This window comes from Bos mutus, chromosome 18 (assembly GCF_027580195.1).
Source record: "Bos mutus isolate GX-2022 chromosome 18, NWIPB_WYAK_1.1, whole genome shotgun sequence".
NCBI lineage: Eukaryota > Metazoa > Chordata > Mammalia > Artiodactyla > Bovidae > Bos > Bos mutus.
In genome coordinates, this window is record NC_091634.1 from 22,980,071 (window position 1) to 23,003,215 (window position 23,145).

At 45.4% G+C, this 23,145-nt stretch overlaps 1 protein-coding gene across 5 annotated transcripts; it reads right to left on the bottom strand.

Annotated features, from left to right (window-relative positions):
• Positions 1-7,201: 7,201 nt before the first annotated feature.
• Positions 7,202-21,813, bottom strand: ZNF23 (zinc finger protein 23). Of its 5 annotated transcripts, none has more exons than XM_005899532.3 (6): positions 21,670-21,813; positions 21,155-21,271; positions 16,212-16,276; positions 13,667-13,793; positions 12,890-13,003; positions 7,202-9,504 (listed from the first exon to the last, which is right to left on the bottom strand). In XM_005899532.3, the coding sequence occupies exons 3-6, from the start codon at positions 16,242-16,244 to the stop codon at positions 7,706-7,708; spliced, it is 2,073 nt and encodes a 690-aa protein (XP_005899594.2). In that variant the 5' UTR covers positions 16,245-16,276; positions 21,155-21,271; positions 21,670-21,813; the 3' UTR covers positions 7,202-7,705. The 5 variants fall into 5 exon arrangements, with proteins under 5 accessions (XP_005899594.2, XP_070244145.1, XP_070244147.1 ...); XM_070388044.1 differs by having other exon boundaries at positions 13,667-13,843; positions 21,670-21,812; XM_070388046.1 differs by having other exon boundaries at positions 16,143-16,276; positions 21,670-21,812.
• Between the last annotated feature and the right edge of the window lie 1,332 nt (positions 21,814-23,145).

Genomic DNA, 23,145 nt, shown 5'->3' on the forward strand with positions numbered 1-23,145 from the left:
GCTGCAACTAAGGCCAGGTGCAGCCAAATAACTAAATATTTTTAAAAAAGAGAGAGAGAGTTGTCCTGTCAAGACTTCATGTTTCCACCCTCATGCTGTTTGTTCTCTCATCTAGGACCCCTATTTTGAAAAAAAAAAATGATCAAAAATAAAAAAAAGACCACATCTGTCACTTTCAGACAGTCTGCCAGCCTGAGAGAGGCCAGTGAGAGGACCCCAGTGGTCAGCGAGGCAGCCCCTGGAGAAGAGGGTTCATAAAAGGGGCGTAGGGTCTGGATCACAATCCAGAGCACTGCTGGGCACTAGACGTTCATTTTCTGCATCATCATCATAGCCCACTCTCAGAGCTGACCCAGGAGGGAGGTTTACACTGAAGGGAGCTAAAGCTTTGAGAGTTTGAATAACTTGCTCAAGATCACACAGCAAGGAAGGGCTAGAGTTAACAGTTTGAGACTAGGTTTGCACAACCCCACACAGCCTTCTGTTGGAGTGCAGGGAGACGGAGGACGGTAGGAACAGGGGCCACTTGGCTGCAGCAGCCTGGAGGGGCGCTTTCTGGGCACTCTCAGGACAGACACGAGAATGCTAAGAGTTGAACTGTCAACTTCTGATAAGAATGCAAGTGGGGACTTGCCTGGTGGTAAAGAACCTATCTTCCAAGGCAGGGGATGTGGGTTTCATCCTTGTTGGTGAACTAAAATTCCACAGGGCAACGAAGCCCATGCATGTATCACAACTACTAAAGCCCATGCACCCTAGAGCCTGTGCTCTGCAACAAGAGAAGCCACCACAGTGAGACGCCCACCCACCACAGCTAGAGAGGAGAGCCTGCTTACCACAACTAGAGAAAGCCTGTGCGCAGCAAGGAGCAGCTGTGCGCAGCAAGGAACTGTGCAACAAAGACCCAGAGCAGCCAAAACCACTAACTTAAACACAGAATTACCATATGACCCAGGAATGCCACTCCTAGGTATATACCTAAAAGAACTGAAAACAGAGGCTCTAACAGATTTTTGTATACCAGTGTTCACAGCAGCATTATTCGCAATAGCCAACAGGTACAAACAACCCAAAAGTCCATCAACAGACGGATGGATAGGCAAGATGTGGTATATTCATGCACTAGAGTATCAGTCACCAATAAAAATAAAGGAAGGATACATTCATGCTACAACTTAGATGAACCTTGAAAACATCACACTAAGTAAAAACAGACACAATAGCTCCATATTGTATGAGGCCATTTACATGAAATACCCAGAATGAAGATGAAAGTGTTCTTCAGTCACTCCTTGTGACCCCATGGACTATAGTCTACCAGGTTCCTCTGTCCATGGAATTCTCCAGGCAAGAATACTGGAGTGGGTTGCCATTCCCTTCTCCAAGGGATCTTTCTGATCCAGGGATCAAACCAGTGTCTCCTGAATTGCAGGCAGATTCTTTACCATCTGAGCCACAACAGAGATCAGAGACCATTTACATGAAATACCCAGAATAGTCAAATCTATATATAGAGAAAGCAGATTAGTGGTTTCTAGGGATTGGAAGGTGGGGGTGGGGTACAGGGAGCAACTGCTTAATAGTCATGGAGTTCTTTCTGGGGTGATGAAAAGGTCTGAAACTAGACAGTAGTGATCAGTGCACTGTGAAAGTACGAATGCCACTTTAAAATAGTTAAAACGGTAAAGTTCATGTTACGTGTATGTTACCACAATTAGAAAGCCAATGAAAACAGGCTTTGTGTCAATGAGTTAGAGGCCGTGCAAGTCCCAGTAGCATTTTCCCCTTCTTCCTCTTCATCCACCAAACCCCAAACAGTTTAGCTGGTAGTTTTCTCACCTTTGCTTCGGTAAGAGAAGAACCAGCAAGATGCAGGTAGGTACCCCTTCGTGCCCAGAGACCCTGGCCAGTGACAGCCTAAGGGGCAAGGGTTTGTTCACCCTCTGGTGGGCAATCGAAGAGCAACCCAATTCTAACCACTTAGCATCTCTTCATGGGAAATAGATGGGGAAACAGGGAAAACAATGTCAGATTTTATTTTGGGGGGTCCAAAATCACTGCAGATGGTGACTGCAGTCATGAAATTAAAAGATTCTTACTCCTGGGAAGGAAAGTTATGACCAACCTAGATAGCATATTCAAAAGCAGAGACATTACTTTGCCAGCAAAGGTCCGTCTAGTCAAGGCTATGGTTTTTCCAGTGGTCATGATGTGAGAGTTGGACTATGAAGAAAGCTGAGCACCGAAGAATTGATGCTTTTGAACTGTGGTGTTGGAGAAGACTCTTGAGAGTCCCTTGGACTGCAGGGAGATCCAACCAGTCCATCCTAAAGGAGATCAGTCCTGGGTGTTCATTGGAAGGACTGATGCTGAAGCTGAAACTCCAATACTTTGGCCACTTCATGTGAAGAGTTGACTCATTGGAAAAGATCCTGATGCTGGGAGGGATTGGGGACAGGAGGAGAAGGGGACGACAGAGGATGAGATGGCTGGATGGCATCACTGACTTGATGGACATGAGTTTGGGTAAACTCTGGGAGTTGGTGATGGACAGGGAGGCCCGGCGTGCTGCAATTCATGGGGTTGCAAAGAGTCAGACATGACTGAGCGACTGAACTGAACTGAAGATATTTGTACTCACATCCCAAAGCACTTGATGGTTGTACTCAGGGTGCCACTCCCCCACCCTGGAATTTCTCTTTCTGCAGGACAGCCTCCGGAGAACTGACTAGGGCCCCTGTTGTGGATGAAAATGTATAAACCATATAAACATAGGCACGAAACACTTTTTCCCTTACTAATTCACTGACATCTTCCACTCAACAGAAATTATTCACAGGCAAGTTCCACCCAGCTTGTGAATGTTGGAGGTGGTGTTGGAACTGTGGTGTTGGAGAAGACTCTTGAGAGTCCCTTGGACTGCAAGGAGATCCGACCAGTCATTCTAAAGGAAATCAGTCCTGAATATCACTGGAAGGACTGATGCTGAAGCTGAAACTCCAATACTTTGGCCACATGATGTGAAGAACTGATTCACTGGAAAAGACCTAATGCTGGGAAAGATTGAAGGCAGGAGGAGAAGGGGACGACAGAGGATGAGATGGTTGGGTGGCATCACTGACTCAATGGACATGAGTTTAAGTAAGTTCCCGGAGTTGGTGATGGACAGGGAAGCCTGGTGTGCTGCAGTCCATGGGGTCGCAAAGAGTCACACATGACTAAGTGACTGAACTGAACTGAAGTTCCGACCTCACCCAAAGAGTTACCCACAATAAGCTTGCGGTTTGCAAGGTGAGTCAGTAAACCAGCAGCTCCAAGTAGAGAAGGCAGAAAATGATATCAATTAGACAGAGGTGAGGTGAGGACACAGAACAGGGGACACAGTGCTAACCAATCAAGGAGATCAGGGAGGCCAGCAAAGGGGAGGTGGCCTTTGGCTGAGATGTGTGAAGGGGGAGGGGAAAAGTTCTCCAGGTAAAGGACTCTCCTCACAGTTCCCTGGGTCCCTTTGCTTCCTCTCTCTTCCTTCCTTCCTGTCGTCAGGAGCCTCCAACTCACCACTCCTTACTTTGAGCCCTTCCCAGGAGAGCATGGTGGTGGATCCCACCTCCCCCATCTTGTAGGTTCTTCCTACCCGTCTCACCCCCACAGCCTGGCTACTGAACGCTTGTGTTCTGAATTCTGCATTTCACTTTTCCTGATGGAACGACCTCTTACCTCCCAAGGGATGTTTAAGCAAAGCCCTTTCCCCTTACTCCCAGGGGCCTGGAACTGCCTCCGCCTTGAAGTCCTACAGCAGTTCTATTTACCTGCATTCACCTGCTGGCTCAGATAGTAAAGAACCCACCTGCAACATGGGAGACCTGGGTTCAATCCCAGGGTTGGAGGACAGCATGGCAACCCACTCCAGTATCCCCAAGGATGGAGCAGTCTGGCGGGCTACAGTCCATGGGATCGCAAAGAGTCAGACACGACTGAGCGACTAAGCACAGCACGCAGTCCTACAGAAGCTCTATATTGTGTTCACAATATAAGCCTCGAGTCAGATTTCATGGGGGGTAGGAGTGAGGGTGGGGGTGGAAACAGGTTGTGCTTCTTTAAGAAAAGTTTGCAACGCCTTCTATGCGTCCTTCTGACTGACCTGCAGAACTCGGGGTCCTTGCCGCACACAGTCCAATTCCGCGGCTTCACGCACCCCAGCATTCCCCCACCCCGACTCCCACCCCTGCGCCCTGGTCTCTAAGATCGTGTCCTCCCCCACCCCCGCTCCGCAGATCAACAGGAGACTTACCGTCAAGGGCTCAGACCGGCTGCCCCAGGACTCCGCCCGGGAGACTCCTCAGGACCAGAGCAGGGAGAGCCGGCCCGCGCCAAGGTGACCCCGGCAACCTCGCGCTCCTAGTTGTTTCTTCCCGCCCTGCAGTGAGCAGACCGGCCGCCGGGGGCAGCAGGGGCCAAGCTGGCGGTCTGTGCGTCTTAATGGCTGGCTCCTCGTGCCCACAGCGCCGGCCTCCGAGCCCTGGACCCGCAGGCCCGTCCTCTCCGCTCTCTCTCACTTCGAGACCAAAACAGAGTCCCAGGGCGACGAGGCGCACGCCCAAGGGCGACAGGAAGGGAGGCAACCACTGGAGGCGGCCACCGGCTGCCAGCGCCGCACGTCTATGGCCCAGGACGGATGGGACCCAGAGCCTCAGGCCCCCACCTGCAGCTGGTGGGCCCCGGAGCCCCGGCCAGCACGGCCGGCAGATGCGTCAAACCCTGGGCAGGACGACCCCTTACCTTGGCAAGCCGAGGAGAGGGGCGAGAGAGGTGAGTGTGGCCGCGCCGCTGGGAGGGCTTCCTGGAGGCTGGGCTTCGGCTGAGTGTGGGTGGGATTTCAGTGGCCAGGAGGGGCGAGGAGGGGGCCTGCCCTCGGGGGCACTGGAAACACTTGAGCACCGACCTGCGCAGGGTAGGGGCTGGTGAGTGGGGAGGGAAGGGTGGAAACCAGAGCCGGAGCGGGACTCAGAGTCGGCCTGGGAAGCCTAGGAGCAGGCGGAGAACGCCGGGCCCCTGCAGAGCGGGCTCAGACCTCAGGCGGAAGCCCCAGGAACCCTGTGAGGTGTGGGAATTTGCTGAGACCACGTGGTCTGTGGTGCGAATAGGGCCCGAGAGAAGGCGGAAGGGGCTTCAGGGAGCTCGCGGCGGCGAAGACCGAAGTTCGCTCCTCTTCAGATTCCCCAGGCACTTCGGTAACCTTGGCCTGTGGATGGGTCCGCAAATGTTCAATTGAACTGAGTGGACTGTGTAAGGGAAGGGGTGTCCTCAGTTCCTTGCCAGGAGAAAGAACATCAGAGCGGCACTATGGTCTGGGAATAACAGGGATGTCAGAGGCGGAAGCGGAACATCTTAGGAGCCTCTTCTCAGAACCCCCAGCCCCACCACAAGGAGAGGGCTGCCACCCAGGGGGAGCTGTGCTGTCTCTTGTCTCCCCCCCGCCCCAACCCACCCCACCCCGACCAGATGTCACAGAAGCCCTGCCTCCACCCATTGCACACACCCTCCCTCCCTGATTGGGCCTCTGCTCACCAGGCTTCCCAGACCTGCTGGATGCCCTGAAGCAGCCATGTTTTCTTCTGAGCCTCAGTTTTCCCTCCTGATCTGGACAGAGCAGGATCAGGTATTCTCTGTGGTCCCTTCCAGTGTGACAGGCCTGGGCAGAAGGGTGCCCTGTGCTGCAGGGATGGACCATGCTTACCTGGACTGAGAGAGACACTTGATTTAATCCTGACCCTTCCAGGCTCATGGCTCCTATTGAGAAAAGAAGTGCTTTTGCGAGGTCTCCAGTGCCATGGCTCTTCTTAGTCTCTGGAAGGCCTCGACTGGACCCAGGCAGCTTCTTCACTGGAGTAGTGAACATCGAGGCGACAGGGTGTCAGGACTTCTGGGCCATAGAGGCCACATGACTTCATGAGACTGCAGTTATCTGCTTTCTTCACCCCTGTATCCTTGGGATCTAAGCAGGGGACTTGCCATGGATAGTAACAAAGCTACAGAGAGGGAGAAAACTCTCAGGAGCCGTCTGGGTGAGATGGGCCTTACGCCCTAGGTCCAGCCCCAAACCTGCAGATCAATAACCTTGAGACCCAGAGGCCAAGTTCACACAGGATTTGGGGGCAGATCTGGAAGATAGGTTCTGTCCTCAGTGATTTTCAGCCTTCCTAGAGTCCCTGCCTTGGTCCTGCCACAGCAGAGACAGTGCTAAGACTCTACCTGGAGCCAGGACTGCAGGACTTCCTGTCCCCATCTCCCCTGTCACATCCAGAGACTAGCTAGAGAATATTCATGACCTAGGTGGGGTGGGGTGAGCCACGGCCTTCTACCCTCTTCTCTGGCCTGGGTAATGGGACACATTAGCTAGCCACTGATTTGCTGAGTGACCAGGGGCAGTGGCATCTGTCTCTGGTTTTCAGTGTTTCTGTAAATAAATGAAGAACTTGGATCCTATGGCCTGGGGCACTTCTGGGTCTGTATGGTCTAGATCTGCCCAGAGGACGAGGCAGATGATTGGGTGAAGGACTATGCTCTCCCGTGTCCGGGGGCCTCCAGGGTCTGCCTCCACCCATGTGCAGCTTCCAGAAGCTGGAGTCGGGTGGGGAGGGGTCACTTACACAGTGGTCCTGGACATTCTGCTGAGGTGCTACACCATGTGGTTCCTCTGAGATACACAAGACAGTACTCCCAGAAAACACTGGTCTTCTGAGCTACAAAGTGCAGGAGCAGCTATGGGGTAAGTGGAGCTGTGGGGCATATGGTGTGTCTGAGAGTCTGTGTTCATCTTGATGTGGGACAGAGGTTTGAGGGCTTACTATGTGTGACTGTATGCTTTTAATATTTACTCCTTAGAGTACTCCTGAGACTGAACATCTTCCTTTATTAGTCACTTTTATATCTTTTTTAAAAGCTGCCTGCTATTGTTGTTTGCTGGGTTTTAGAATTTCTCTTAACTGTAAGATCTCTTTGTATATTACATACATGTTAATAACACAAATTTTACAAATGTATTCCCACTTTTGGTGCTTTATCTTTTATTTGGAATTATTCAAAATGGAAGCATAAAGATTCCATTTTGAAAAGCCAATTTATCAGTATTTTCCCTCGTGGTTGGTGTCTAGCTTTCATCTGATGCTTAGAAAGGTTTTCTCCATTCCATGAAAATAAAAAGATTTACTCATATTTTTCCTTTAACAAAAGCTTTATTGTTATACCTCTTTACAAACTGATGCATGCTTGTTGTCAAAAATTAAAGGGCAATTAATTTAGGTAAGTAGTTAAAGAGTTTTTCTAAGAAGAAGGTATTGCTGTCTTCCATTTATTTAACTTCCTTTCTGTGGCCCTCAGTGGAGATCTGTAAGTTCTCCACATAAGTCGTACATAATAAGTTTATATCCGGAAAATTGACTCTTCTTGATGCTGTTGGCAATGGAATATTTTCCTTCATTGTATTTTCTATTGGTTGTTGGTATAAACCAAACTATTTATTTTTGGATGTTATTTGAAAACTGGTCATCATTCTTGATTTAAAATTGAGTAAAATGAAAAAGATTTGTTTCCTTATGAAGACTCGGCCATATTAATTTCCCTTTCAGAGTTTTCCACCATGGTGAATCTGAGGACACTTGATCCAGTTCAGCATTAATGCCGACAATTTTATACATCCCTTTCATTAGGACTTTTCTTCACTGTGGATGCTCTGATGCTGACTAAGTTGGAAGCTAAACCTGAAGGCTTTCCCACACACATTACACACAAAGGGTTTCTTCCAAGTATGAACTGTCTGATGTATAATACAGTCAGAACTATAGCTGAAGCCTTTGCCACACTCCACACATCTGAAGGGTTTCTCCCCAGTGTGGCTTCTTTGATGCCGAATTAAATGAGCATTAACATGGAAGGCTTTTCCACACTCCTTACACTGAAAGGGTTTCTCTCCAGTATGGATTCTCTGATGCACAATATAGTCAGAACTACAGCTGAATGCTTTCTCACATTCCATACATTTGAAAGGTTTTTCCCCAGTGTGTATTCTCTGATGCCTAGTTAGTTTTGCATTGATGCTAAAGGCTTTCCCACATTCCTTACATTGGTAGGGCTTTTCTCCAGTGTGGATTCGGTGATGATCGAGTAGGTTTCTTTTAGAAGTAAAGCATTTCCCACACTCATTACATTCAAATGGTTTCTCCCCAGTGTGAATCCTCTGATGCTGCATTAATTTTGCATTAACGTTGAAGGCCTTTCCACACTCATTACACTCATAGGGCTTCTCCCCGGTGTGGATTCTCAGATGCTGCCGAAGCTGGGAGTTACATCTGAAGGTTTTGCCACATTCTTTACACTCATAGGGTTTCTCACCCGTGTGGATTCTCTGGTGCTGGACTAATTTCCCTTTGACGCCAAAGGCTTTTCCACATTCAGTACACTCATAGGGTTTCTCCCCTGTGTGAATTCTTTGATGCTGAATGAGTTTTGCATTACTACTAAAGGCCTTTCCACACTCCTTACACTGAAAGGGCCTCTCTCCAGTGTGGATGTTCTGATGCTGCCTAAGCTGGGAACTGCACCTGAAGCCTCTCCCACACTCAGTACATTCATAAGGTTTCTCTCCAGTGTGGATCCGCTGATGTTGAATTAATTTTGCATTAACATTGAAAGCTTTCCCACAGTCATTACACTCATAAGGTTTCTCTCCAGTGTGGATTCGCTGATGTATGATATATGCAGAACTGCAGCTAAAGCTGCTCCCACACTCCTTGCACTGATAGGGCCTCTCTCCTGTATGGATTCTCTGATGCCTACTTAGACTCCCATTAACACTGAAGGCTTTTCCACACACCTTACACTGATACGGCTTCTCCCCACTGTGGATTGTCTGATGTGTAATATAATGGGAACTGTAACTGAAGCTTTTACCACACTCTACACATTTGAAGGGCTTCTCCCCACTGTGAAGTCTTTGATGCCAAATTAATTTTGCATTGATGCTAAAGGCTTTGCCACAATCCTTATACTCATGGGGCTTCTCCCCAGTGTAGCTATCTTGACCCTGATTAAGTTGAGAATTACAGCTAAAGTTTTCCATTAATTCTTCACATTTAAAAGGTCTTTCCCCAGAATTAATTATTTCCTGTTGAATAAGTTTTGTGTCAAAGCTGAAGGCTTTCTCCAGTCCTGTACACTCAGGGGGCTGCTCTCCAGTGGAGATGATATGACACTGATTCAAATTTGGACTCTGACTAAAAAAACACTCCTCCATGGGGCTAGTACTGTCTTTGACCATCTTGTCAATGACATTGCTGTTTTCTTTCTTCACACTTCCTACTGAGTGGACATCCTGCTGTTTCTCTAGAATATAGGTTTCTGAAAAGTCTGTTTCCTTAAAAGAGTTCCTCTGAAGTTCGTATGATATATTATATTTTTCTTCATACATTTCTTCTGTCAAATTATTGTTAGTCTGGATATCAATATCTAATATAAAAAACAAAACATAAAATATCATGTAAGAACCATGTTAAAAAAAAGAAAAAGAACTGTGACAGAATACATGATCAAAGTAATCGAGAGGGCTCTTTAAAATCATCAGATTGGGCCAAAGAATCTAAAGCTGGAATAATATGTAGCTATTTAAAAAAATGAAATAAACCCATGTGTGCTGATGTGAAAAGATGTCAGATACATTTCTTACTGGAGAAACAACTTGAGATATGGTATGTAAAATATCTTCCATTTGTGCACAGAAAGTAAAAAGGGCCGACATACGTCTATCTGAATATGCCTAGGAGTCTACTGCAGGAATACACAAGAAACTGAGCAAACTGGCACAGGAATTTTGGGAACCTTCCCCACTGCTTCCACTTTATGCACTTTTTGTACTGTTTTGAGCATGTACAAATATTACAAATAGTAAAGTAATGATTTTAAAAGATCACCAGTCTCTAAACCAATAGCCAATAACAAGAAGGTTAAGAGTAACAGCAGTGAGACAAAATTCTAGGTCCTATCTGCCAGATCAAGATTCCTTCTATCACATCATATTTTACTACACTTTGCAGTTTCTGTTAATAAAAATGGAAACTGCTTAAGAAGGAAAAGGCACAGAATCCAACATGTGGCAACAAGGGATGGCAAGTATTGACAGCACTAGGAAGCAAGTGGGAATGAATTTTGTTTGTTTTCTTAGAACTGAATTTCTAGGCTTTCCAAACTTTCTCCTTTAACTTCTTTTTCTGTACTTGTGAATGGCTCTGTTCAGGCCCATTTGATCCCTTTGACCCAACCTCTTCCCACCCATACCAGAACACTGCTGCATTCACCTTGTCTTTCCTCATACCTCCTACAATCCTAAAATTGGTCACTCTCCAACATTCTTTCTGTCATCTTGTTAGTTCTTCTATAATCCCCGCAGTTCTAGTAGAACTAATGATCTCTATACTTATTCTCAAATTTCTCAAAATTGGCCCCAAAATGTTGCCTCTATTTTTTCATGTCTCATCTCTTCTCAATCACATGTAATAAGCCCCATACCCCAGTATTTCATTATAATACCAAGATGATAATGCGAAACAGTAATCCCAAGTCATCTTTCTCTTCCTGCAGGACATGGGTTCAGTCCCTTGTCTGGGAAGATTTCACATGCCATGGGGCAACTAAGCCTGCATGCTGCAACTACTGAAGCCGGCAAGCCCAGAGCCCATGCTCCACAATAAAAAGTAGCCTCTGCTTGCCACAAGTAGCAAACACCCACATGAAGCAACAAAAGACCAAGTGCAGAGATAAATTAATTAATTAAAAAAGAAATCAACTCTGCTGACATAGGTCTTGTGCCCTATGATTTCCCCTTCTGCCTGCCTAGAACCCATTTGGTTCCTTATCCCAATTAACCTACATACACTGATGAGATGAATGTTTCTATCCTCTGCTGACATCATGATGGGTTGTTCAAAGACTTCAGGACTGTGGGCTGCCTACAGAATGAAATCTAGACTTCTCTGACTGAGAATCTCCACAACATCACTGACTTCCCCCTCTGTTTGGTCAAACACTTTAAACTCTCCATTTCATTTCCAAAATATGTCTTCCTTTGTCAGTAAACATCTGGTTGTACAATCACAAGGAACAAAAATCCAATAAAACCATCTTTAAAAAAAAAAAAAAAAAGATTTATCAAAAGGATGCAAGAGTATCTTGTGGACCCCAAAGACAGGAATTAAAGCTGGGCCTCATGAGAAATAGGAAATCACCTGGCAGCTACTCTGTGTGAGCCCATGAGAACCTCATTACTTCAAAAGAGAATCTTGGCCCTGCCCCAAACTAACTGAATGACAACCTGCACATCTGCAAATGCCCAGGTGATGCATTCATTCTTCTTTTGAGAAATGCCAAACTGATAGCAGTACTTCCTCCCACCTTACTTCCTACAGCTTATTATATACAGCTTTCTGCTAAAATACATTCAGTTCAGTTTAGTCGCTCAGTCGTGTCTGACTCTTTGTGACCCCATGAATTGCAGCACGCCAGGCCTCCCTGTCCATCACCAACTCCTGGAGTTTACCCACACTCATGTCCATCGAGTCAGTGATGCCATCCAGCCATCTCATCCTCTTCGTCCCCTTCTCCTCCTGTCCCCAATCCCTCCCAGCATCAGGGTCTTTTCCAATGAGTCAACCCTTCGCATGAGGTGGCCAAAGTATTAGAGTTTCAGCTTCAGCATCAGTCCTTCCAATGAACACCCAGGACTGATCTCCTTTAGGATGGACTGGTTGGATCTCCCTGCAGTCCAAGGGACTCTCAAGAGTCTTCTCCAACACCACAGTTCAAAAGCATCAATTCTTCAGCCCTCAGCTTTCTCACAGTCCAACTCTCACATCCATACATGACCACTGGAAAAACCATAGCCTTAACTAGACAGACCTTTGTTGGCAAAGTAATGTCTCTACTTTTGAATATGCTATCTAGGTTGGTCATAACTTTCCTTCCAAGGAGTAAGCGTCTTTTAATTTCATGGCTGCAATCACCATCTGCAGAGATTTTGGAGCCCCAAAAAATAGTCTGACACTGTTTCCCCATCTATTTCCCATGAAGTGATTGGACCAGATGCCATGATCTTACTTTTCTGAATGTTGAGCTTTAAGCCAACTTAAAGCTCACTTAAGCTTAAGCATCTTAAGCCACTCTCCTCTTTCACTTTCATCAAGAGGCTTTTTAGTTCCTCTTCACTTTCTGCCGTAAGGGTGGTGTCATCTGCATATCTGAGGTTATTGATATTTATAATGAAACCAAATTTAACATACACTATAAGTTAGGCGCTTGGTACATGTTCTCTTTTTATCACCAAGCCACAACCCACAGGACTATTACCTCATTTTATAATTATTACTCCATTTTCAAGAGTGAGAATACTATTAGAGAAGGCAAATTACTGACCTGCTCAAAGTCACACAACTATGAAGTAGCACAGTTAGGACTGGATCTGAGAAAGTCTACTCCAAAGCCTAGGTTAAAAGACTTAATTCTGTATCCTTCATATTAAGTGGATAGTGCACAGGAAATAGCAAGGACCCAAAGAAGTACTGAATCCATTCCTTTTGTTTCAGATAGAATAACAAAATTAGGATTGAAAAGAATTAGAATGAAGCATTCAAAAAAAGATCTGTTCTTGGAATTACAAAGAAATAGCGAACTACAAAAACAGAAAGGTCTCAAATGTTCCTATCTCTAGAAATCAAAATTTATTTAAATGTTACTCTGTACATCTGGCCAATAAACATGGCATGCTTCTATGTTGCTGAAGTTGACTTTCTTCCTAAAGGGTTAAACTACTTTCCAGCATAAGGGCAATATGTGCCTCCCTTACCAGTCCAGAGGCCCTGGGGGCCTGTGCCTGCTGCAGAGGCCAGTGGAGATGGGCCCTCCAGCTCACCTCCTCCCTCCAGTTGTGAGATCACAGCAGGTTTGAGAAGGGGAAATCCTGTTTCAGGGAAAGGAAAAAGGAAAGGCAGGTGAATAATCTCTCACAGCTGATTTCTTAAACCTCTTCTCAGATTGTGTCAGTAATGGGGAGAGAAGGAACAAGCCCTAGGGTGGTCCTGTGTCTAAGAACTATGGGAAAGGGGTGGGGTGTATGGGTAGGAAGGTGTATGTGTAGGGTGGGGTGGGAGGCAGAAGCTTGAGAAGATGTGGGAGGATTTGGGCAGGGCCAGACTGAGACACTTCATGCAGGGCAAATAAAGACATTCTGCCTAAAGGGACAGATACCATTTTTTGACCATGGCCTAAATAATATTCCAAGTACACTGATATTCCTAGAAAGACTCAAGAGATGCAGTATGGGTAGGGGGAACCTGAAGGTAATACCGCAGAACAGGAAGCTACTTTTTTTCCTCTCTGTATCCAGAACAGCCTATAGGGTGAATCAAGAGTGCATGCCAGTCCCAGCAGAGTCCTATATTGGCCCCAAAAGGGCTTAGGGTTCATCCTTCCCAGCAACCCCTGGGTCTAGGGGATTAGGAATCAGCTCCTGAGGTTCCTACTCCGTAAAGGATTACCAGAAGCCCCCTTGCAACCAGTAAAGGGAAAGGAAGCCAGGAAACCCTAATAAGCAGTCTGAGCCCCGGGGAGAGAAAGTGCTTACCCAGGGAAGCCATATTGCCATAATTCTCCAGCATCACATCCCTGTACAGGGCCCTCTGTGCAGTGGACAGGCCATCCCACTCCGTCTGGGTAAAGTACACAGCCACGTCCTCGAAGGTCACCGACTTCTGAAACAACAGGTTCCTGCTGCCCTACGGCCAATTCCATGGCTCATGCCCTAGGTGAGGGGCAGAGGGCAGTATGAGGGCTTGAAGAGGCGCTTGTGGAGAGCACAGAGGTAATAGGGGAAAATATTTACAAAAAATACCTGGAAAGTAAGGCATGGCATATCTGGCTTACAGCAGAGAAACCTCATGCCATATTTCATACTTACAAAAGATGACATTAAGTTGAAATGAAAGAAAACAAATTCGCATGACTGAGTTCTCCCAATGCAATTGCTTTCTTTCAGTTAAGGTACCATGCCCCTCGCTGGCAGCAGCAGCACTGGACCCACCCATAGGCTCAACACTCTGGCCTTGAGGTCTTGCCTTCTGCTCCCAGCTTACCACACCTCACCCTCACCCTCAAGCCAGCTCCAAAGCACATCCATGGCTTCTATCCCATCCACCCCCCACCTGCCACAGATTCCTATCATGTTCCCTCTATAAGAGGATACACAGCCTCTGCTCCAGCACCTCCAGCAGAGGAAGCTCAGTGTTGCCCAGATCAGCTGGGTGGTGTGGGGGTGGACAGTAGGGAAGAGGAGGCTGCCCATTCTGCTTCCAAATGGGTTTCACTGAAAGCCTGTTTTCTGTTACCCTCTCCCATTCAAGCCTCGTCCTGTCCAACTTTACCCAAGACTTCACTGTCTCTCCAAGGAGGTTTGGGAAAGAATAAAGGTCACCATCTTTTCAGTTACTCCTCTGCATCACTCCACACTCAGCACAGACTCCTTCCTCAGCCTTCTGAAACACCTTTGGGACACACTGGCAGCGATCTGCCTCTCAACTATTCTCTACCAGGATGTGTCTTGTTCAATTGTACTGGCCTTCAACCCATCAACCATTGTAGTCCAACCTGTAAGCATTTCTGTGAGTCACTCATTGTGTGACCTGGATAAGTCAAATAACTTCGCAGTACAAAATGAAATGCCCTCAACACCAGCCACCACCCACTTTATCCCACAACCAGTGCTTCTTCCTGAATTCAAATCTCAGCTGGTGTCTCCCACCATAATCCGCATAAAAAAGAAACCTGGTGATTCATTCCTGGCTCCTCCCTCCTTTACCCCACCCCAATCCTTTGACTCACTGTCCTAGAGATTTATATGTTAAGCATTACCTGAATTATGTTAAGCATCCTCCTCTTTAGCAACCAGTTGTCTTAATGAAGCCTACCTCACCTAGACTGACGGGATTTTTTCTGAAATGGTCACTCTCCTTTCAAATCTCCCCTCAAAACTATTCCCTATATAGCCATAAGAAATCTGAATACATTATGGTCCCACATGTGACACAGGGCTGAACAGTAAAGAGTCATGCAATGACTGTGTGACTGTGGACATGTCACTTCGATCCCCTTTGCCTTTTGTTTCTTTTGTGGCAGAATGAACACAACACAGTGCCTATCTCCCAGAGCTGCAGTCAGGACTGAGTGATCCACGTAAAGTGCTTACTATGGTGGCTGCAGTATAGTAAGCTTCAAATGGTGTAACTAGAGTCACTGTGACTATGATTATTCCCAAATTATGTGAAGAGTTGACTCACTGGAAAAGACCCTGATGCTGGGAGGGATTGGGGGCAGGAAAAGAAGGGGATGACAGAGGATGAGATGGTGGGATGGCATCACCGACTCAATGCACATGAGTTTGGGTGAACTCCAGAAGTTGGTGATGGACAGGGAGGCCTGGTGTGCTGTGCATCATGAGGTCGCAAAGAGTCGGACACAACTGAGTGACTGAACTGAACTGAACTGGTAGTCCATGGAGGTCCATGGATGAACATCAAGGGGTCCATGAAATCCCTGAAATTGTATGGAAAATTGTGTTTGCTTGTTATTCTGGGGGAGAGTATCCATAGCTCTTAACAGAGAACTAAACTTTGACCACTGCACCCCAAGCCCTGAAAGCCTCTCCAGGACACAGTGAGACATCCCACCCCACAGTATATCCTTTCTTTTTTACTTCACTTGACCCCACTCTCATCTTCTGCTTGCCCTGGAATTATAGGCGTAACCATTATGTGGATCTGGTCCTGCTGTCCCTCTTTATCTATATTCCCCTTCCTGGAATCCTAGACCTCTGCTATTTTCCTCCATTCACAGGCAGCTTCCACTTCTCTTATTCACCAGAGCCCTCTGCCGGTAGAGCAAGACAAACCGCTGTGCAGAACACTATACCTCTGCCTTCCCCTCACTCGTGTCTTTCCTTTCCTGGTCTCTGGACCCCATCCCTCCACATCACCCCTCTTTCCACAAGCTCCAGCCCAGCAGGCGGAAGCATGGAGGCCCCCTCCAGCTTTCACAGCAAGGCTCACCGGCTTCCCTTCTCAGTTTTCTTCAATGTGAAACTGCTCAGAGGAACAGATGAAGGACCCACAGCTCACCTCGGGCCAGGATGTCAGGAGCATGGCTGCCATCACCTGATCTCCCTCTCAGAGGAGGACTGGAGCTGAGGGAAAACAGGGGAACAAGTACAAGACAAGTCACCCCCACCAGGAACCATACAGACCCCCACAGAAGGTTTGAGACACAGGGGAGCCAACATCCAGACAGACGTGTGAGCAGAAGCTACCAGCCATGGTAAGAAAGGAGTGATCTGTTCAATGGTTCTGTGCCCAGGGTCCTCCCAGCCATGATATCGATGCTCACTGCCAGAACTCTGGGATTTTTACAGTTCTGACATATACTGTACACATAAAAGTGTGTACATAAAATGGAGGTAGAGCCTGAAGAATACTAAAACAAACTCATGTAGCAACAGTTCAAATCAAGCGACAGAACATTCCCAAGGTCTTGGGCTTATTTGTCTTTCTCTAAATAAGCTTCCCCTTCTATTTTACAGAGAAGCCAAGATAGAGAGGCTGCAGCCCCCATACAGAGGCCTGAGTCAGGCCCCAGGGAGGCAGTTCATGGAGAAAGGTACAGCCGCTCTCTCCCATGTGCCTGTTCCCCAATACAGTTGAGAGCCCTCAAGAGTACTGATATCTCTGTACAGATCTTGGAAGTTAGGCTCCTGCCAGGCCCAGCATTACAATGAGGATGCTGGGCTGCAAGTGAGATACCAGGCTGGCTCCTCATACCTTCCAGGCTTCTGATGGCAAAGAAGCCAAGGCCTCAGCTGCCTGAGAGAGGGAGTCACTATACTATCCAGGGTCCCATGACGTAGCACTCCTTGTTCATTATATTCCAAATGAAAGGAGTGATCTGTTCAATGGTTCTGTGCCCAGGGGTCCTCCCAGCCATGACATCGATGCTCACTGCCAGGAACTCTGGGATTTTTACAATTCTGACATACACTGTACACACAAACATGGACTGGTTATTTCCTGATTTTTACTGATTCCAAAGTCAGTCTTGAGATGTTATATTTTCTTAAAATATCCATGTCTTTCAGAATTTAAACAAGTGTAGGATTATGGGAAACACTGGCTTGTGATTTTTTTTTTTTTCCCACTTTTTTCCATATCTGAAGCTTCTCTTCTTTTCCTATTTCTTTTGATATATGTGTTCTCGAGACCTTTTAGCTTTAGTTAATGTTATGGACTGAGTGTCTCCCCTCAAGATTTGAATGTTGAAGCCTTAATTTCCAATGTGACTATATTTGGAGACAGGACTCATGAAGACGTAATGAGGTTAAACGAGGTCATAATCTGATAGGACCAGTGCCCTAAGAAGAGGAAGAGACTCCAGAGCGCTCTGTCTCTGCCATGTAAGGACACAAGTGAGAAGCAGCCATCTGTAACGAAAAAGAATCCTTACCAAGAATCAAATTATCTAGTACCTTGATCTTGGACTTCTAGCCTTCAAAATTAAGAGAAATCACTTTGTTGTTTAAGCAAACAGTGTATGGTGTTTTGTTATAGCAACCCAGGCAGACTAAAAACATTAGGCTGAATTGTGGTTTATCTATGTTAACTTTGTTTTATTTTTAAACAACCAGCTTTTTAATTTTGAACACCACTTCCTTTTCTACTTTTTAATTAAGCTCTGCTTTTTTTTAATTAATTAATTCATTTTAACTGCAGGATAATCACAATATTGTGTTGGTTTTTGCCATATATCGACATGAATGCATGGGGGCACAAATGTCCCCCTAAGCTCTGCTTTGTAAAATTTGTTTCTCTAGCTCTGTAAGAGATACCTTATGCACCTTACCAAGTCCTCTTGTCCACTCTTAATCCAGTTCCAGAGGCTCTGACCGGCTTTGCACAAGTACAACCTACCAATGCTTCCTCAAGGGTCTATACCACACATGGTAGTGGCTCCTGCCCTGGGGCTTCTCTGTCCTGTGTGCAGACATCTGCACACATCCACTGGGTCCTGAAGGACAGGGGAGTTAAAATCTGTGATGCCACCCTTGACCAACAGCAGATAGAGGTCACTGGATAAACATTTTCCCCTTTAGTCTCCCAGGTGGGCAGCCATGAGACTCCAAGGCTCTTCAAAGACCCTGTAAGTCAGAGCACCACTCTCCCATTGAGAGACCAGTCTGGCGACGCGTCCTTGTGTTGGTCCCGCCTTCTCTGTTTCATTGCCCTTGTCTTTAACTCTGTCCCAGGACTAAACTTCCAAATAAACAGCCTGCCCACAAGCCTCTGTCCAATGTTCTGCTTTTAGGGAATGCTAAACTACAAAAGGTTCTACCAATTTTATTACATAACGTTTTCTCCATAACCCATGATTACTTTTACCTAATTGTTTAGAGACCCAGTAAAGACTGAACTCTCACAAAACTGAGTCCTTATATATCATGGGCAAATCCTTTCAAATCTTTAAAAAATGAATAATTCTAACACTTTTAAACTGTAGCAGATACCAGCAAAATAAGTTAGTAGTAGTTTATTAACAGGACATCATGACTAAGAGGGAACATCCCATGAATGCAAGTAAAGTTAAGTACTGGCATACAGGTTATACTTTTCACATTAATAAATCAAAGAAATAAAAACATACTCTCCATCTCAGTGGATGTCAAACATGTTTGATAAAATTCAACATTCACGCCTAAATTTTAAAACTAATACCCTAGGGAACCTCTCATATGTAGGTGATATACATACAAAATTATTCATTATCAGCAGTATTTTAGTAACAAAATAATTGGAAACACCTTACATGTCCACTGAGAATACATGAACAAGCAGTGTTAGGGAAATTAAATAGTTTTGTTTAGGCTTCAGAGACAACAGAGCAGGCCTCTGATCTCGCTTCTGACCTACCTGCACACTGCCCTGACTACTGCTATGGGTGCCAGCCATACCTGCTCTGAGTGTCAGAAGAGAAACACAATAGATAGATAGGGAGCAGATCTTGGAAACTGTTAAGTCCCTGGAGGAGGTCTGGCCAAACACTCCCAGACTTAGCAACATTCCAAGATTTGCAGAACAAAGCAAACAGCATTGTAAAAAAATTAACATCACTACCAGTGCTGCAGTTTTGCTCAGATTGACAATGATATCAGTTTGCTTCCTGGATCATAAAGGAGAACCCAAACTGCAATCTTTGAAGTCTCACCCATGCAGAGGATGTCCTGCCTGGGACCTTTTCCCAATTGGGACTCCAGATGTGCTGTGACACAGGACTTCTCAGTGCTGTTTGAGTCTGGATGTTGGTCAAAACCCAATTTGGTGATGTATCCTCTGCTGTTTCTCTTTTCTTTTAATGTTAGTATATTAAAAGTAAGCTATATAATTCTCTAATATTGCTATTGTTTACTTGTATGTAACAAGTGGCTTATTTTGTTAACAAATCCTTTGACCCTGAGATGAAGCGAAGACTTTCAGCAAAACAAGCTGTCATACTATTTTTACAATGGAACATCATCCAGTAGCAAAAATGAATGACTCAGCAACACACACAATCTGGATGAATTTAGGATCATAATACTGAGTTAGGTAAGTCTCAGAAGACTTGCCCAGAAGACTTACAGACACCATGACACTACCTTCATAAAACTCAAAAACAAACAGAATTAATCACATTATTTACAGAAACAAATATATGTGATAAAATTATTTTTTAAAATAGGTAAGGGAATGATGGATTTCCCTAGTGGTTCAGTGGTAAAAAATCTGCCTGCAATGCAGGATCGGATTCGATCCCTGTGTCAGGAAGATCCCTTGAAGAAGGTAATGGCAACCCACTCCAGTATTCTTGCCTGGGAAATCCTATGGACAGAGGAGCCTGAAGGGCTACTGTCCTTGGGGCTGCAAAAGAGTCAGACATGACTCTTAGCAACTAAACAACAACAGCAAAGGCTATGATTAACACAAAATTCAAGAGAGTACCTCTAGAGGACAGAAAGTGGGAGCTGGAGTGGAGAGGAGCATACGAACACATGCAGCCATATTGGTAATGTTCTCCTTTTTATTGAAGTGTTTCATGGGTGCTCACATCACTACTATGCTTCATAAATGCCATGCTAGATCAATCTTCTGAATACATGAATTACATTTAAAATATATACTTATCTATATGATATGAAATACTTTTTAACGTGCAAAAGGTACTGTGCTATCTTTTGTATAAAACAAAAAGGAACTGTAAGAAAATATATGTATATATGTATATCTGGTGATTTGTGCAAAAAGAAATAAAAGGAAAAACCAGAAACTAAGGAGAATGGGTGCCTCAGGTGTGGATTGGAAGTCGGTGAAAGCAACTCAGGGAATGAAAACAGGGTAGAAGGAAACCTGGGGTGTAGAAGTAGAAGGGGTGACAGGAAATGACACCTGAGTGTGTCTTTTTGTTCTTTCTAACCATAGTACTGCTTTGCATATCAAAATACACACACACACACACACATATACATATACACACATACATATATTAAAAAAAAAAAATCAGCGATGGGATGGGGGTGACAACTTCCAAAAACTAAAAACAACAGCAAGTGAGCCTAACCATACCACAACATAACTGCACTGAAGCAGTAATGGGAAGTGATGGCTCTGAAAAATAATATTTTAACTAAATACTGTAAGGCTAAAAAGACCTGTACCCAAAGGTTTCTTGAGGTTGTATGATTTTTAAATTTATTTCCATTCTTCCCTATTTGGCAGTTAAAACCTAAGACCACAAATTTTCCTTTGAATACACTACAAACCACATTCCAAAAGCTTTTCAAATATATATATATGTGTGTGTGTGTGTCTTCATTACTACTTTACATTTTTAGTAAACATGCTTTCCTGAGGGTATAAATGAGCAATTCAACAACTGTTTTATGGGTATTCTAGGACTGAGAAAATCAGTATATTCCACATTGTAAAAATCATTCCCAGGTCATCGTCATCCCACAGCCCCAGAGACGTTGGGGCCAGGTTACCTTTTAGAACTAACATCGCTCCAGAAGACAGTGCCCTCCAAAATCCGGGCTTCTTCCGCTCTCGGGTGCCCTGGAGGGGCTTGGCTTTTTCTGTTCCCCCACTGACCTCGATTCACCCTGTTAGGAAGTAAGGCACATAAAGCTTATACTTGAAACGCATACAGATAAAAGCCCCTGCACTAACCCAACACGTCAAAAGACTCGTGATACTATTTTAGGCCTCTTCACCTCTGCGAATATTCCACCCTCTGGCCGCTCCAACACAAGCTCCCAAAAGGCCAGTAGCATCTTCTCCAAAGTGCTAATTGCTCGAGGATTCGCGGCTGTGACAATAACCCAGACTTCGCCTTCTACCCGACGGAACGTAATCGGCTACTAAATCTAAAGTAGGCGCGAACAGGAGCGGAAGAAGCCCACAGACACAGGAGATCCACCTCAACGGAGATTGGAGCATCACAACCGCAACCAGAGGTTTTGACCAGGCACCGCCCCCGCCTCCCGCAGCCCACACTCACCTCCGAAGCTGGCCGCTCCACGGCGCGGCCGGAAGTACGTCACTAGACCGCGGCCGAGTCTCTCTAGCAGCAGCATCGCTCCTTCTCGGATGTGCTCTGCCCCCGCCCCCTGCAGCGGAATCCCGGGTACTCTAGCCTGACTTCCTTCTCCCGGCTGCGGATCTATCTAATAGAGAAAGCAGTGCTCCTCGAGGTGGGATAGGGAAGGCAAGAATGAGGCGAGCGATGGACCCAAACCAGGGGCTGGCGTTGGGGATCTTTATCGTAGTAAACCTGCAGGTATAACCAGATTTGGGAGTTGCCGGACTGGACCCCTGATCACACGATGTCAAACCTAAGGCCCCCTTTTTAAAACAAATATTTCCTAATGACCACCATAAGCTCCTGTCATGAAACTCATAGATAATAGCTTAGAAGATCATAGTATAAACAACCTACTCTTTAAAAAGTAATGTTAATAAAGGAGAAATAATTTATAAAGTGTATGTATTTCAGTAGGTAAATGTTTGGTAAGTCTGCTGTAGACCTAATAGTGAAATTGCTGTCGTGTCCGACTCTTTGGATCTCATGGACTGTGGCCTACCAGGCTCCTCCTTCGTGGAATTTTCCAGGTTAGAGTACTAGAGTGGGTTGCCATTTCCTTCTCCAGGGGATCTTCCCACCTAGGGATTGAACCGAGGTCTCCCGCATTGCGGGCAGATGCTTTACCTTCTGAGCCACCAGGGAAGCCCGTAGACCTAGTAAGTCCTCAGAAAACTTGCCTCTACATATAGAACATGCAGGGTCCACAGCCATAATGCTGTATCTTATATTGGTATTTCAAAAAACTACAAGGTGTGATCCAAAATGGTTTATCACAGAATCTCCTGATTACACATACACAGTAGTTTGATTTCTGGAGAATCAGCTATGTCAAAACTGCAAAAATACACTGTGTTTATCCTGAAAAAAAAAAAAAAAAAGCTCTAGATTCAGGTCATCTGTAAGCAGTTTTTACCTATGTGAATGTCCATCAAGACGTATGAAAGCCTGTGAAAACTTTTCATAGGCAGGTCTGTGTTGTGCACTGCAGGATTTGTTACTCCTGGCTCCCAATCAACACCGCCAAATCTTGTGACAAAAATAGCCCTGTTAAACTCCAAAATGATCATTAAAATGTAATTTTTACTTTTAATTTTGTTGAAGGTAAATGGCAGATTGAGGTAGCTGGCTGTCTATATAAGCCTTATATGTGTAAATAACTCAATGGTGCAGTTAGGAGGCAAGTTTGGAGTTCAACTAACTTTGGGTTGGTGAATTGAGGGCAGTATGTTTGTTAGGTGAGTTAGCAGAATCTTATATGCTTTGACTTATTTGGGGGGTTTGGCAGGGTGATAATGGTATATAAAGTATGAGAATTAGTGGGAGGATGGTAGGGGTTTGGTTAGGCAAGCTATTTATCAGATATAAGTGTGCATGTAGATATAAGTGTGCATG